This window comes from Crocodylus porosus, unplaced genomic scaffold (assembly GCF_001723895.1).
Source record: "Crocodylus porosus isolate Cpor-Errol unplaced genomic scaffold, CroPor_comp1, whole genome shotgun sequence".
In the NCBI taxonomy this organism is placed as follows: Eukaryota; Metazoa; Chordata; order Crocodylia; family Crocodylidae; genus Crocodylus; species Crocodylus porosus.
The window spans coordinates 19953377-19969791 of NW_017728914.1; the positions used below are offsets into that span (position 1 = coordinate 19953377).

Here is a 16415-nt window from a genome sequence, read left to right on the forward strand (position 1 = left end):
CCAAGATCCTTTTCTGCCTCTGCACCGACGAGAAGGGAGTTCCCCAGCCTGTAGGTATGGTGCTGGTTCTTCCTCCCCAGGTGCAGTACCTTGCACTTATCAGTGTTGCAACCCATCCTGTTCTCATCCGCCTACCCCTGTTACCTGTCCAGGTTCGATTGCAGCCTATTCCTTCTATTTAGTGTGCCCATATCCCCCTACATCTTAGTGTCATCAGCAAATTTGAACAGGGTGCTTTTTACCCCCTTGTCAAAGTCACTGATTAAAGTTGTTGAACAGTGCGGGCCTGAAGACCGAGCCCTGGGGGACCCCACTGCCCACATCCCTCCAGGTTGAAAATGACCCATCTACTACCACTCTCTGGGTGCAGCCTTACAGCCAGTTGGCGACCCATTCGGCCGTGTACGTGTCGACACCACCACAGTCCCCTAGTTTTTTTAATGAGAATTGTAATAACATCCCTCCTTGCTATTTCACTTAATTCTATTTGAAGTTGTTTCGTCTACTTGACTTTCTTACCACTGTATAGCAAAACAGAAAATAGGTATATACTGTGTATATCCCATGCAATTTTGGCTTGTTGCTCAAAGAGGCAAGGTCAAAAGCAACAAGTAAGTTGGGAAGAGAGAGAAACCTCTATAGTACTAAGCATCAGCAATCTAGTGGCCCCATGATGAGAAACTGTTATGGTGACTAGTATAGGCTCCACTGAAGTAGTGACAAAACACCCACAGAATTCAGTGGGGCCTAGTTTTGCTCTTATGTCCCTAAGGGAGGCATGTGGTAAATGACTTGACTATAACTTTAGTGAATACCTTTTCAAAGAGCTTTTCAACTTTAAGAGTGGCTGACGGGTTGGAAGAAAGAAATTGGATCTAGGGTACTATGTAGCCTTTCATTTAAGGATCTTAAATTACTTGGCAGCCCTCTTGCCTTAGAGCATTCCTATACCAGGTTTTTAAAAATGGGCACTGCAAAATCATAATACATACCTTTTTTGCAACGGCTACTTTTTCTCCTTTCAGAAAGAGCTTAGCAGCTGATATCTGAAAATCTGGAGCCCTTTGAAGTGTTTCAGATTGGGCACCCAAAAACAACTAGTCATCTGAAAATCTCAACTCATCAGAGTATTGCCCCGATTTTACAGATGGTGCCTGTATTCTACCCACTGTAATTATACTTTGCTGTTAATGTTCCAACCTTTCAAGTACTTCTGAAGCAGTAGGTATTGGTTAACATGTGAATGACATTTTCAAGAGTACCAAAGTGACTTGGGCACCTATTGATATTTCTTTTTGTTGTTTTTGTCTTTTAAACTCAGAGGAGCAAGTAGTGTAATAGGTTGTTTGTTTCTAGAAGTTGATTACCCCAGGACGGATGTGGACAGACAAACCCTAAACCAGCATAATTTATACTGTTGAAATATTACCTTTGATATCCTCCGTCTTCCCCCCGGGGTAACTTTCCAGCATATTTGGTAAAATTACCCTGATTTAGGGGGTTGGATAATGTGTCCATTAGTCATTACTCAGGGCAAACATTTTGCTATTCATACCCAAAGTCACTTGAAAAATTTTACCAGAGGCCTCCAGTTCTTAACACTTCTGTCTCATAAGATAGCGAGGCAGTAGCATTCATACTGGGATAGTTAAGATGTCCCAGTGTCTAACAAGTGTGATCATGTGTTAGTGAACTCACAAAAGCCCCTGCTTAACTAAATAGATTGTTCTGTCTCTTTTGTCTGCTTTGGTGCTAGGTCCTGAACTTGATTCTCACTTCCAAATCTTGCTTAGTTCTCGGTTAAGTGGCGTGGGGAGGGTCTTCTTATTTTCGCAGCGGTGCCTGCACGTTGTATCTCAGCATAGGCACCTGGATGTGGTGTTGTGGGAGTTGGTGGGGGACTGGCAAGAGGAAGCCTCAGCCATTCATAAGGAGGATAGTGATGGAGCTGCTTCGCACGTTGGAGATTGGAGAAGCTTCAGTCCAGTCTTCTGTGTTCATCCAATTCATTTATTGGAAAAAGAAGTCCACGATGCCTGTCTTACAAAATATTAAGCCCATAAAACCACCTGTCAGTATTAATATCATTCTGTTTCCTTCTCTGGCAGCTACCTGTGCTGTCATGCAGATGTCCAGAGCGTTTATCTAGCTGTCTGGAGACCACTTTCCTTGGCACTGCTGTGGTCAGAAAATAAAGTGAGAACTTGGAGAGGAGAAAGCTGGGCAAAGAGTCTATACTCTGAAGTTCCTGGAGTATTGTTGGGGCTGATTCTTTTTCATGCAACACTTGCAGATGCATTTAAACACACTGCCACTCTCACTGAAGCCCTTCAAGAGGATCTGGGCTGTAGAGCAGAAGCAGGTCATCAGCTGAATGTACCAGCAATGATTGTTGGGTTTCCAATTAAGGAGATGGGCAAGTGAAGGGCTAATCTTTCTTTGCTACAAGAGCTTAGTTGATCCGACACATTTCTGGCAGGTTGCAAAAAAGTGAAACAAAATGTACAAGAAAAGGCCCTGTAGGCTTGGCTGCCTAACTACCATTCTCTGGTACAAAGTTATGCCAGCTATTCACCCGCTGCTCAATTGTGATCTTCCTCCACACCAAGTGCGCTGCAAAGAGTTGCTAGGAAACATACCACAAGTGGTTGCATGGCTTTTTTCCCCTCTGGCCTGTAAAATTGTTTCCAAGCCGTGACTGGGAGGTTCACTGAAAGAAACAAGCTTCTTGTATTTAGGAGTTAACAATAAGCTGTGCTGCCAGCTGAGGGGGCCTGTGAGTGTAGTGGCATCCCTTGGTCGCAAAGACAAGGTCCATGTTTGCTGAGCATCTCAAGAAAACTTACTGGATTCTCCCATCTTCTTTCCTTATCCTCTGCTTCAAGTCTTGGATGGGTCCCTGAGAGGGACCAGTGAGTTAGCAGATAAAGCCAGTGGCTTGTCTCATCTTTTGCTCCATCCCTCCCGCTGCTTCAGAAATGAGTTGAGCTGACCGCCTGGCAAGCGGGGGGGTGGGGTGTTGCCGTACTGCAGTCAAAAGGACCGACAAGCATAACCCTTTCATCTCGCTGCTGCTTTCACGCTCAGCACCATGATGCTTCTGAAGGGAAGACCAGTACTGGGCTTGTCCCTGAACACTTGTAATCACCACCCTCCTTGACTGATAACCTGCTTAATCTTGTAATCTATGTTCCACTCCCCATGAAAAATGATGCTGAGCTGTTTGTCAGCCCTCCATATGAGCAGCCATGTAAAGAAGGCTTTTGCATAGCCTTTGATCACAGTTTTGGCTTGTTTGTGTGATCTCTTGCAGCTGGGACTTCCACAGCTATTGGTTAATCTCTCTGGCAGTGTGGCTTCCTGTTGCACCTCATCTGCAAAGTTAAGGAAGGCCGTACTGCATTTCATTAACATTTCACGATTTTGTTTTGCAACGCATTTCTCTTCCTCTTCCTCTTCAATCAAACTCTTGTGAAAGCATTTCCATGATTGTCAGAGTAAAAAGCACTGTATTTTGTTAAGGGTTGGGAGTGAGTCTCTGATCCCGGCTGACATTTAGAGGGGCAGAACTGAACATATTTCCCTGTGTTTACTACAAGGTACTAAACTCTCCAGCACACTGACCACCTCAGCTTCAATATTGCTTTTTATGTGGGAGGAAGTGTAAGCTAGTGGTTACAGCCCAGTGCCTTGAAGTTAATGCCTTAGTCTCTGTTCAGAGCTCTGTCACAGATGTGCTCTGTGACTTTAAACTCTCTTGTGCTTCAGACGGTTTCTTCATCTTAATCTTCCTCTGTTAGGGTTTCTCTGGGCTGATAGACCGTGGCTAAACAGAGCTGATCAGGAGGAACATATTAGTACTCTCTCAGCTCATCTTCTTTCCTTCACCTTCCTAGAAGGAACACATTTTTTCCTTTCCATCCAGCTAATGGATAAGATGAGGTTTCCATGCAAAAGGTCCTACACACTCTGAGAAAACGAACTGAAAACGGACCGCATGTGTGCTCTGAGTGGGAGGTGGCTGCCACCCTGGCTAGTTAACTGGAGCAATAGTTGCATGAACTTGCGCACTTCAGTTTCCTATCAGTGAATCTTGGGCCAGATGTAGCATATGCTGGGTATAGATAGCTATGGGGGCAGAGAAGGACACTGAGAGTGGAGTTGATCTGCCAGAGCTTGCCAATTGTAGGATGGTGGCAACTTCCTGATCAGAGAGAGCTATGTAGGTGAGGGACAGGCTCTATACCTCTTTTTAGACCCTTTTATAAGTTGAAAGGGCTTCAAAATGCTGAGCTTTGGGGCAAAATAAGACCTTGCGGACTGGTCTTATTCAAGACGAGTCTTATTCAAGACCATGTGAGCTGGTCAATGTACAGACATGGCAGTGGCTGAGGTGTTGAACGAGGCTCTCTTCTTTGGCTAGATGTAGCCTGCTATGATTGTGGGGTTATATTTGGAGATGGAAAGATCACAAACAGTGTACACAGCTCTTTTTTTATTGACTTGCTCAGGGCTTGGGGGGGGGGGGGGCGTTATTTTCCCTCCTGGTGCAAAATGAGCCCTCCATCTAAGCAGTTCACCATGTTATCCAGAAGGCCTGGAAACTTGGTTCAGCCAAATTTGGCAATCTTAACACCGGGGAAAATGAGTCCTGAGGAAAATGAATGAGTTTGCTCAAAGGTGAGCCCAGCCATGCAGGCCCTATCTTAGAGGAGTCAAAGCACCAGGAAGTGTGGTGTTTCTGTCCTGACTTGTAGTGTAAGAGGGCTATGGTGATATATAAACTGGGTTTGCTGTGCCAGTGTCTTTCGTTGCGTTATAACAGGTCCTAACTGGTGTTCTTAATCTTCCTGCTTTCAGTCATTTATTCTGGTATGTATGAATGTTTGCACCCTTAATACCTAAGGGCTTTTGTTCAGAACTCCTCCAAAAGCAACCCTCAATCCTTGTTGGAGATCATTTTTTTTCTCTTGTCATCCTCCTATGGGCAGAACTTCTTCCTTAGGACAATGAGTTGAGTCAACCCTTGTGATAACGTTTGGAAGCTCGCAGAGCTCAGCTGAACGTGGCGCGTTTCAGTGAGGTTCTTCACTCGCTCGGCTGCTCGGGCTGATCGATAGACTCGCTCAGCATTGCCTCTCTGTTGCTGAGGGGGAAGTGAGGTTGGTTTGGGTCCAATCCTGCCCTAAAGGAATTCAGTTGGAGTTTTCTCATAGACTTGGGTAAGGCCAGGATTATGCCTGATGGAGGGATTCATCATCACCTGGTACAATGGCCATGCCCAACACTTCATTGATCTGCTCACAGGGCTCTGCCAAAGGACCAAGGCCACTGCAACCAAAGAAGACTTCTGTGTCCAATCTCAATGAGTTCAGCCAAATCTTAAAGAATCCAATAAATGTCAGCCACTTTCTACCTGCCTGGCGCTTGAGCATCTGTTCCAGTGCCTAGTAGAAAGGGTTAGTGATTCCTTTAAAAAGCAGCAGCTAGTTGATATTGGGCGCACATTGCTGTCCTTCACTCCTGAAGATGTAAATAACAGTCTGCCATGTGAAATGGCCTTGGAGTTTACTTGTTTCGTCACAGATGAGTCCCCTGTCCTCTGCCTGTTATCTCACTCTGCTGGGTGTTTACCAAAGGGTGGATTTGGCTCCTTTTGTTGCGACAAACTGAATTTGCTCTAGGGGGCATATCAGCTCTTGATGTAATTTCAGCTCTCATTGATTATTTATTTATAATATGAACATTAGCGTCTCTATACTGCATTAATTTATTGATGCAGACAGCTAGGCTGAGTTCATCTGAAAGCAATTAACTATCCTGCTGTCTTTGAGAAATAGCTGAATGAGCCATGGCTTTATCTATAGTCTGAGGATGTTTGTATGCTGCTATCAAGACCATCAGTCCTGAAAGATGGTACAGGATGAGCTTACAAATATATCAGGGGAGAGCATCAGGGGCTAGGTGAACCACTATTCACCAAAGTGCCCCAGGGAAAAACCAAGAGCAATGGTCATAAAGTCCTAGAAGAAGGTTTCAAACTGGATATAAGGAAAGGACTGGTTTGCGTGACCAGACTCTGGAATAGACTCCGAGTGAGGTGGTGCAGGCACCTACCCTGGAGATCTTCAAAAGGAGACTGGACATGCACCTTGCTGGGGTTGTTTGACCCCAGCACTCTTTCCTGCCCAGAGCAGGAGGGCTGGACCCACTGATCTTACAAGGTCCCTTTCAGCCCTAAACTCCAGTGAATCTGTGCAGAGCTCTGGATTTGATGCTCCAAGATCTATATGAAAGTTAGACTCTTTGCAGTGTGAATGCAAGGCCTGGATGAAGGTGGGGAGCAGTGGGAGACAGAATTTGATACAGAGCATGACCATCAATGTGGGATGACCTTTGTGGCTTCAGAAGGACCATGCTTTGCTTTGGAAGGGATGAGTGGGTACTTGGCTATGCTGGCAGACAAATGGAGGGAGACCATATTGTGACTGGTACATATTTTTACTAGTGATATCTTAATTGCTAGTTTTCCCTTTAAAGCTGCAGGTTCATTTGGAGCCTTATCCAGAATCATCTCCACACTGAGACTCCTTTTTCTCTCAGCAACAGTTTTGCCTAGGGTAGCACAAGATCAGGTCCTCTAGTAGCATGCTCATTTAAAGCCTTAATGTCAGCCTCTAAATTTCCTTAGAGTGTATGTGGTGACTCATAGATGCAGAAAAAGATCTCTTTGGCCTGTCACCTAGGCTCAGGCTTGTGCAATCCAGTAAATCACTTTGGCATCTGTCTAGGTATGTCCTTGTCTGAATTCTGGTAAACAAGTCTTTTATCTTGGGTGATGGGCATGTCCTGTCTAGAGGGAAGATGATTTGCCTTTATGCAATTGTAAAAGTTCCTTTCTTTTGTAGAGTTCAGGCTTTATTACTTAAATCCTTAAACTGGGCAGTAACTTTCTTCCCTCGGCCTCCAAGTAATACTACAAGCATGTTCTATGACCCCAGGTATTACCAACATGTTACAACTGAACGTTTGGCAGCCATCTCTAACTAGGACTGCAACTACACCCCTCCCTCACTTCTTGCCTCCTGTCCTTAAATTCTGCAGATGTTGTTACTCAGTGGGTGACTTGATCAGATAACTTTTAAAAATCAAGACTGGGATGTGCATTTAAAAACTGGAAAAATTATCAGCCTCAGCTATTGCCTGGGCTAATTTGCAGAATGGATGCAAGATTTCAAAAGCTAAGGCTATAATGATTCTATCCAGAGGTCGCCAATGTAACCCAGGCACCTCTGGCAGCTCTTTGCTTTCTGCCATTCCTCTGTTGATTTAGCAGTACAGGGATAAATGTTCCTTGGCATTAAAATGCCCTGAAGTGGGGCTTTAAAAAGCAGAATTAGATGCACTTTGGCATGAGCTGCCATGATCTATAATCAGTCTGGCATCAGGCATTTTGTATTCTTCGCATTTGAGCATTCACCTGCTGAGTTCTCCACGTTCTCTGATATCAGCAAACTTCAGTGGAAAAATTCACGACTGAAATTTTGCTAATTCTTTAAAGGTTGCACAGCTGGGAGTATTTTACCTGAGAGCAGCAATACTACTTAATCTTCCCTGCTTCTTCATGGCTTGTTATTGGGTTTTATTGCTCTGCCACCATTGTAAGCAGAGTGGTGTGTTCAGAAGACTCTTGGGTTTTGGGCTAGATTATGCTCAAAGTGTTACATCCCAAAGTATTTCTTTTTAAACAAATCTGCCTCATAAAAGTGAGCAGTAGATCACCATAGTTTAAAAATATGCTTTCCTTTCCAATACTCGTGTAGCTTAAAGCACTGACTAGAATTACTTGCTTCCCAACATGGAACAATCTAGTTGTTGTCTTTTCCCAGTGTCCGCTCTACCCTCCCTGGCAATAAAACCCAAACAAGACTATGAAACCAGGTAGACTGAGGCAGAAAGTTGGACTTGTCCAAAAACCCAAAGGAGATCATATATAAGTGGAAATTGGAGAGAATTTGGCAACCGCCCTTTCCTGTGTTATCGTCTTGCTAGTATATTCTGATCGTTTTCACTAATGGCCGAGATAAGTGTGAAATTTAAGTTTTAAAGGCCCTGTCTGGCTTGTAAATGTGAAGTGTGCTAACATGGATGGCAGTGCAATCGTGGGACCTTAGAATTAAACAAATCTGACTGGAAGTATGTAGTATGTCATGCCTAGCAAAATATCAGCAGCACAGTTCAGGGAAATGGCCAGCCATGAGTTACAAAAATATCACATACCAGAAAGCAGCCAAAATCTGTCACTTGTGTATCTGGCTTGCTCCAAATGGCTTTTTTAGGCTGGTTGGCTGGCTTAATGCTATGCAGTACAGCTGTCAGACTGTGCACAGATATAGCTATGCCATTCAGCACAGTGTGGTTGAGTTTGGCAGAGAGAACAAGCCTCAACTTTCAGTTCAGGGTTTGGTTGGAAGGGGAATATAGGGACACACAATACTTTTAAAGACCCAACTGGAAAAGGTACCATGAATGCCAAGTGTCTCATGTGGAAGTAAGTGTGACCTGCTTTTAGTACAATTCACATGTATAGGCAAGCGCATGTTTTGTTTTGTCTTTTTTAGACCCCTCTGGCTCAATCTGATGTAGTAGAAGGACCAGGCTCGGCTCCGGTATGCGTAAATGCTGCCTGTCCTCTCATGCATTCACTTGGGGCAGGGAGCGTAGTCAGACTGGGGCCCAGCTCTGCCAGTGACCTCTGCGGTCTTGGATCAATTAACTTCTGTGCCTCGGTTTCCCGCTCTGTGAGTTGGGGATAACAGGTGTCTTTTGTGAAGCACACTGAGCCCTTCTGGGCAGCGCAGTGCCACAGTGGTGATGTTGTCACGAGCTCCCCAGCAGCACAGCTTGCCTTTCTTAGTCACCGTCCCATTCCTCAGCAATGGGCCTGGCAGGCAGTCTGGCTGCTTTCTCAAAAGGTTGTCTGGTCTCAGCCAGACTCCTGCTGATGGGTGACTGTGTAACTTCCTCTTCCCATGCTCTGCAAATCTGCCTGCCTTGCACCCTGCACCAGATGGCATGGAAAAGGAGTGGGGGCTGCCCTAGCTGGGTCGCAGACATGCAATTTTCTAACCCAGTGCTGCTGAGACATGGGGTCCTCTCCTTTGCTGAACTGCTGCCAATGACCTCCTGCACTAATGGGCAGAACAGACCAGTAAACTGAGGGCCAGGAGTCTAATTGTGTCATGACTGCTTAATGTACTAAGCAGACTGGAAAGCTTGGGCTCCAGACCTTTATTATGGGCATCCATGAAGCGTCATGGGATGGAAACTGTTGTCTAGCAGTGGGTAGCTTGAAAATAGCAATTGTGCCAAAGTGGGTAGAGGTGCATGGTTATTGGGCCATGATTTATGCTTCATCCTTGCCAGTATGATAGAAGTCTGGCCCAAAATTGTGTGAGATTAGCTGAACAGTCAGTGGTAAGAGATGCAAGGCCAGGGAGAAGGCAGTCCCTGTCCTAAGGATCTTCCGGCCTGCACAAGTACTTCCTTAGCCATTCCATCAAAATTGGATACGTAAGCTAGTGATGTGTTTTTTAAAGCGCTGTTTTCTGAGTAAGAATTGCTCATATCTGGAAGAAAAATGTAATCCAGAGGGTTACCTGTTGGTCATCGTTGTTCTCTTCAGTGACTCAGGTGGCTTGTAGGATTTCAGGGTGGCTTGTAACCTTTTTTTACTCATTGGGAAACTAAAACACAGAGGAAAGCAACTCCTCCAGATTTCATATGCAGTTAGTGGCCAAGTTGAACAGCTATCTGGCCTCCTGTCTAGGCGTACCTCATTTGTGAGCCTGAGACCGATCTCTGGCTTCCAGTTGTGATGCTTCAACAAGACATAGATATGTAAAGCCCCAGTGTAATAAATGTCCATCAGAAAGTCCTGCGAGTGCCTCTGCCTTGTCATTTCAGTGTTGTGTCTGCTTTCTGCTCAGCACAGCAGGGTGTTCCGATCATGGGCACACACCTCTGCCCCAACTCCCAGCACTGCCTCCAGCATACACTTGCCACAGACCGCCCCCCCCAGCAAGGACCTGTGCTCCAGGTTTGAAATTTCTGTTAGGTCCCTGCCACTCCTAGTGTTCAGTCTGCATTTTCAGTGTAGTGCTTCACAGAGCATTGCTCCATAACTCCTTCATTTTCAGTATTCGGTGACTAGCATGGTGGCTAGTGAACCTGGCTGTAGTTGTAAGCTTCATAGGTTTAATTGTTTAAAATAAATAAATAAATCTTCAAAATCCAGCCCTACCCAAAATCCCCCTCTGTTCCCCAGAGTGCAGGCTCCTTACCAATGTGTATATCTGGGGGTGGGAGGGAGCCTCAAAAACTAAGCACCTTTCTGCCCCATGCATTGGGTATAAGACTTCAGAGGAGATGCTGTGCTGCAAACTTACCTTCTAGGCATCTGCAGAAAGGAGGCTTTATCTGGGGACCGTCTTAAAAAAAATCCCCCGAAAAACCCAACACGGCAGAGCTCAGCAGGAAGGCAGGGCCTTTCACAAGGGGCTTGTGGTTCTCAACAGAAGTGAAGCTCTGTTTGTTGAAGTAATTGTATAAGTCAGCAATGCTGCCACGGGGTGGCAACTGGGTGGTGGCACCAACTCCATGGAGTAGCCCGTGGAAACCCCCCCACCTGCATTGCAGACAGGGTTCACTTAATACCTGGTGAATGCTCACTTCCGCCTGCTATTTATATTCGTAGGCTACTCCACACTTTCAGTGAATATGTGAACTGTATGGTGCTCTCATTCCTTCCTGATGCCCCTTGAGGCCTGGACTGTAGTATCTTGAAATAGACCCCTGGCTTCCAGCTGGAGGGTGGGTTGATGTAGACCGGAGTGTTTCTGGGGAGCCCCACAAGGCACATTCATAGAGGTGGACTGAGGACAGTAGGGCAGAGGATGCAGTATACAGAGTGAGAGAGCATACGCAAAGCAGATAGGTGTGTTTAATATGGTCTGGAGAAGAGAGAAGACTGGCAGTACTGGAGAGGCAGTGTGACATTATAGACTTTGTCTCTTTTTGTTCAGATCCATCAAAACTTGGACTGATCCCTGGCTCCCAATTGTGCAGTACTGCACAAGTGTGGTGAATATGGGTAAAGCCCTGTGTCTATTAATACTCCACCAGTAGAGGCAGGGATTGGCTTAAGGGCATCAGTAATGCCCCTGTTTCCTATTTCAGTTAGGGATAGGGATTTCCTTTTCTGAAACAGCACAGTTCACATTTGTGCACTTGGCTTTCATGTGCCGACTAAGTGTGTCAGCGAAGTGGAGAGTCTGGAGGACGCTATCAGAAGGGAAATGTTTATGCATTCTGTGACCACGAAGGGAAACCCCACCTTTTCTCACAGCACTTATCCCCCACTCCCTGGATCTCCACCAGCCTCTAAAGTTGAGAGTGAATGTATTGGGGCTTTTGTTCTTGCTCTGTATAAGTTCTTGTCCGTTCTTAGAAAACCTCTTAGTTTGGAAGACATTACACTCCTGCATGTGCTCTGCTCCCCCACAGACCCACTTACCCTCCCATTTTTCCAGTGACCTGGTGGCAGTGTGTTAATTAGCTAGTCATTAAAAAGAAAAACTCACCCTTGTGAAACCATCCTGAATGGATGTTTTGCATTCAGAGAGCAAAACCTGAAGGCAGCAGATCCTGTCCTGCTGTACAGGTGCACTTGTCTCAGAATCCAAGTTGGGCACATCTTCAAAAACTATTTGAGACTTTGCCTATGTCCTGGGCTGGGGAGAGTTGTTTTCTTGTGCAAGAAGCTCCCTCCCCGCATCCTGTAGCTTCCTCTCCATTTCTTTACCATTTTACTTAGCCACTTTCTCAGTACAAGGTTGTTTTATATCATCCAACTGCATAAAACAAGTCAACTGGACCTAAAATGTTTATGCCAGGAGCAAATCCTTCTCTAAGCTCTCTGCACAGAGTTTCCAAATGAGAGAGCAGGAAGGTAGGTCATAACTAGAGCCTGCCACTCTTTCCTGCTCTGCAAACAGGAATGCACAGCAATGTGACTCTCTCTTCCATCACATCCCTGTGAATGCATCATGTCAAGCAGTTACATGCCTGCCTGCCCAGAATACTTGTGCAGGTAGGAAGAATAGACATTCAGCATATGGGGGACTAAGAAGGAACCAGAACAAGAAAAAATACCTTCTGTAGAGCAGCCTTGTATTTATGCGGAAATGGGTTAAGGGAGTCGCTGGGAGTTTCCTCCACCATCCTAACTGGTGATTCTGTGAACTTCTGCAAATGCCTTTGCAGAGGGTGCAATAGTTTGAGTCGAGCAACCCAGGGCTGGTGCCTTTCTTCTTGGATGAAGAATGCTAGCAATCATAAGCCTAATGGGGAAGCCCTTTTTATTGACTCTTGCACTGGGTCTGCTCTGCTGAGTGTAAAGTGCTGGCAGCCAAGTGAAATAGCCTGACATCCTGTTCTACGAAGGCCCCTCGTCTTCGCTTCTGGGAGCGCTGTTCGGAAGACCTTCAGGCGGCAGCTGCCGCCAGCATGCTGGTCTCTGGGGATGAGAGGGGAAAGAGCAGAGCGGGGAACTGAACTGTGGAGGAAGGGATGTTGCTGATTGTGAGAACAAGCAGCCACAGGGCCTACGATCTGGGAAAAATGCACAGTGGCTCCCTCGCTCCTCACACATGCCCAACTTTCTGCCCTCCGCGTTGGGCTCCTCAACCTGGCAGAGGTTGAAATGGTTTGTGAGTCACTCTACTATCGCCTTCACACTGCTTATGCCTGGGTTGGGGAGCTGCTAGCTGTTTGGTCAACAAACCTTTTGTTTAACCTTGTTGGCTCAAGGTATTGGCTTAAAAATTTTTGCAGGCATGGGAGGGGCTAAGGAATGGGAAGAAAATAACTGCACACGTTCCTTGATAGGTATGAGCAGCCTTTTTTTCTGGGGCAGCTACCCCAAACCTGTCAGCAGTGTCTCAAGAGATCAACTGTGTGTTTGTGGCTTCAGCTGTTCAAATGCACACACTGTCTCCCAACCCTCTCTTATTGCTAAGAGAGATTTTTTTTTTTTATATAGACAAGAGTTAATCATGGAAAGCTCTTCGAGTGCCATTGCCTTTTTCCAACTACCTCTGATTTCCACACCCTTCCCCCTGCTCCTGTAAACTTAAACTGATTGCTGTATAATCCCTTGCATTTGGCCAGAGGTTACTGAGCTTTTCTGTTACCTGCGCTCACTAGTGGTCTGTCACTACCTCCAGAACTGATACGGTAGTGCACTGGGTAGGGTGACTGAGATCCCAACAGCAAGACTGACAGTCGGGTCCCATTCAGGAACAGAAGTCAGTGCTACCCACCTGCATGTGTTGGCATTTCACCTTTGTGACAGCTGTACTGTGTCTAGGAGAGGAGGGGGAGATGAGAGAAGTGTTCATTCGGGGTTGTGCTATGAGGCTTTACTTTTGGAACTGGTCTGAAGTTTTACAGAAATGCTGGGCAGATGCTCCTACTGAAATCATTGGGATTTATAGACACTTCGAACCTCCTGAAAATCAAGCCTTTACCCCTCAGGTTATTGACCTTGCTTTTTTTTCAGTTGCCTTCATACTACAATCAGTGAGATCTTGTCTCTAGATTCCCTTATGTTTTAAAAAAAAAAAAAAACTCTTCCTTTTTGCAGTAGGCAGTGATGAAGAACAAGGAACTATTGGTAGAGAATGGTCACTGTAATAATAATCCCGTTCCTTGAGTTTCTGAACAAAGATATGTGTAGCATACGTTCTCCACACCACCTGCGGCAGGCACTTCCACATTCATACTTGTCCCATTTAAGAGAATGGCACAGTGATTGCCAAGGCATCGACTCTTTTCCTCAGATCTATGTGCTTACTTCTGTGTTTTATTTTGCAGGCCAAGAACAAGGAGACAGGTGCATTAGCTGCTGCAAAAGTAATTGAGACCAAGAGTGAAGATGAACTGGAGGATTATATGGTGGAGATTGAAATCCTGGGGACTTGTGATCACCCATACATTGTCAAGCTACTGGGAGCATTTTACTATGACAGCAAGCTCTGGGTAAGAGGCTACTGCTGCGTGCCACTCCCCATCCCATGTTGACTGTTTCTCTCTTTCTCTCTCTGCCGTGCTGTGGAGGTGGAACACACTAGTTGAGGTCAAAGTAGCCGACTTAGAGCATTTAGCATTGTAGAAATCCAAGCCATGCTCAAGCCACTGTTCTGACCGTCACTTAATCACCTTGGTTTTTGTGCTTATAAATAGCTTAGAAAAGCTCCCAGGCTTTTCCCTGATGAGAAGAACATTCTAGCTGTTTGGTTGCACTGTCCATCTCAAGGTGCATTTATAGCACTTAAGTCCCATTTTCCAGTTTAGGTTATAGAAGGGTTCAAAGGCCATCTTTAATGCCCAGCCTAGCCCTCCCTTTTTTTAACCTTACATGGTATAAGAGGAAACTGGCTAACTTGGGTTTCTAAACAGCTCAAGTTTTAATTTCAGATTAGGCTGCTGTAAGACTCCACATTTTGTACAGGCAAACTTTTAGCATCTGTGCCTGTCCTTCCCCTGGAATGGGCCTGTCTGTGTGCTTGCAAACTTTGGGCATTCTCACTGTAGCATAAAATGCAACCAAACTGGTTACTTGAGGTGGCCACTTACCACAAGGTTGGAAGAACGAGTTTGTTCCACTCTTGCATTCCAGCTCAAAAGATATAATTTTCCCTCATACTTTCTCTGTAAATTGATGCTGTTTACTAAACTTCCCTTGTGCCAGAAGAGAAAAGCCCTCTTTTATTTTCTGGGTGCTGCCCGGAGGTGGTAGAGAAAGACACAACTCTTCACCTCGCCAGCTCCCTTTTCCTTGCTCGAGTCAGACAGCAGGATGCATTTATGCTGGTTGGGATGCCTGTGTGCGGTTTCTGGAATCTAGGACACGTGCAGGATTTTCACATGTCTCTCTCCTGACGATTTAGGGATGTAAATATTTTTTAAAAAAATCTGTTTAACCTCTTCTAATGATATTGGTTAAATGGTTAACCCTTAACGTGGCAAATCAGACACTTCTGCACTTCTGGGGCCTTTGACAGTTGGGGGAAGAGGTGGCAGCAAGCCTCCCAGACTTCACACTGCCCTGTGACTTCACATGGGCTAGCAGCAATGCTGGCAAGTTGGGAGCAGCTAATTGCTTAATTGAGTCCTTAAGCTGCCTGTTGTTTTTGCTCTCTAACTTCATAGGCTGTGGGTACTAGTCCTATGTCCCTCCCACCTCCTGCCTGCCCTACTGCCTACCAGTGTAAACCTGTCTTTTAAACGCTTAACCTTTCACACCCCCAGTCCCAATATCTATCTTACAGTTGCGCTGGTGTGGGCACAGCAGCCTTCGAGCAATAGTCTTAAACTGTGAGAGTGTAGGAGGCTCCCTTTCAGCTCCTTTATAATGCCTCTTGCCTCATGAGCCTTCACGGACTCCCAGCATAGTTTTTATTGTTGACATTAAAAAGCTGCTAGTTGGTAGGGTTTTGCTACCTGGTCAGAATGAACATCGGGGAGAAGGGTTAATGCTCTGGCTTCTTGCTTTGGGTCGCCATCCCCATGCTAGGGCACAGCCTCGACTGAAACCAATTGTGGCTACTCTAATAATACAGCCCATATATTTTTCAGGCAAGTAGCAGAGCTGTGCTGCTTTGATAATATTGTGCTTTTCATAAATTTGTCATCCTCATCTTTCTCTATCCAGTTTTAATCTGGTTTGTAGCATTTGAAAGTTTTGTTTTGTTTTTTGGTCCCCACCCCGATCAAATGAGAGATACAGATACTTCCTTCTTGTTAGCCTCCTTGTTCTGAAGGGGAAAGCTTGTATAGTATCTCAAGCCCCTAGCATTTGGATGGTAACTAGTATTGGTATAGAACAGTGATTCTCAACCAGTGTGCCTGGAGATCCTTTTGAGGGTGCCACACGGTCAGCATTCAAACAAGATTTGCAAAATAAACCTAGACATTTTAAATAGGAATCCTTAGTATTAAAGACCACCCTGACCTGTTGTGGTCTTTCTTAGTTCTTTGCAACAGAAGGATTGTTCAGTTGTTTTTCTGTAATCAAAAAAAAAAAAACCACAAGTGAAAATTAGGACGTGGCATTTTTTTGAGGGGTGTTTTGGATCTACTGAGGGGTGCCTCACTCTTTTAAAAGAAGGGATGAGAATCACTGATTTAGAAGAAAGAAGCAGAGTGAATCTGCACCAGCAACAGGAAAAACCAACATCCTTCCTAGGGGAGGATTCGGGGGCTGCAAGCTCCCACTGACAAACTGACTTCTGCAAAATTCATCTTTCCCAAAAGCCCAACAAATTGTAACATTTGGAATAGGAGACAGACTT

The 16415-nt window shown here is 45.4% G+C and overlaps 1 protein-coding gene across 1 annotated transcript in view; it reads left to right on the plus strand.

Annotated features, from left to right (window-relative positions):
* STK10 (serine/threonine kinase 10) overlaps positions 1-16415 on the plus strand; it is a 77797-nt gene that overhangs the window by 5051 nt on the left and 56331 nt on the right. The window contains exon 2 of the mRNA XM_019534944.1: positions 13936-14100. Within this exon, the coding sequence (XP_019390489.1) occupies positions 13936-14100 (165 nt within the window). The remainder of the gene's footprint in view (positions 1-13935; positions 14101-16415) is intronic.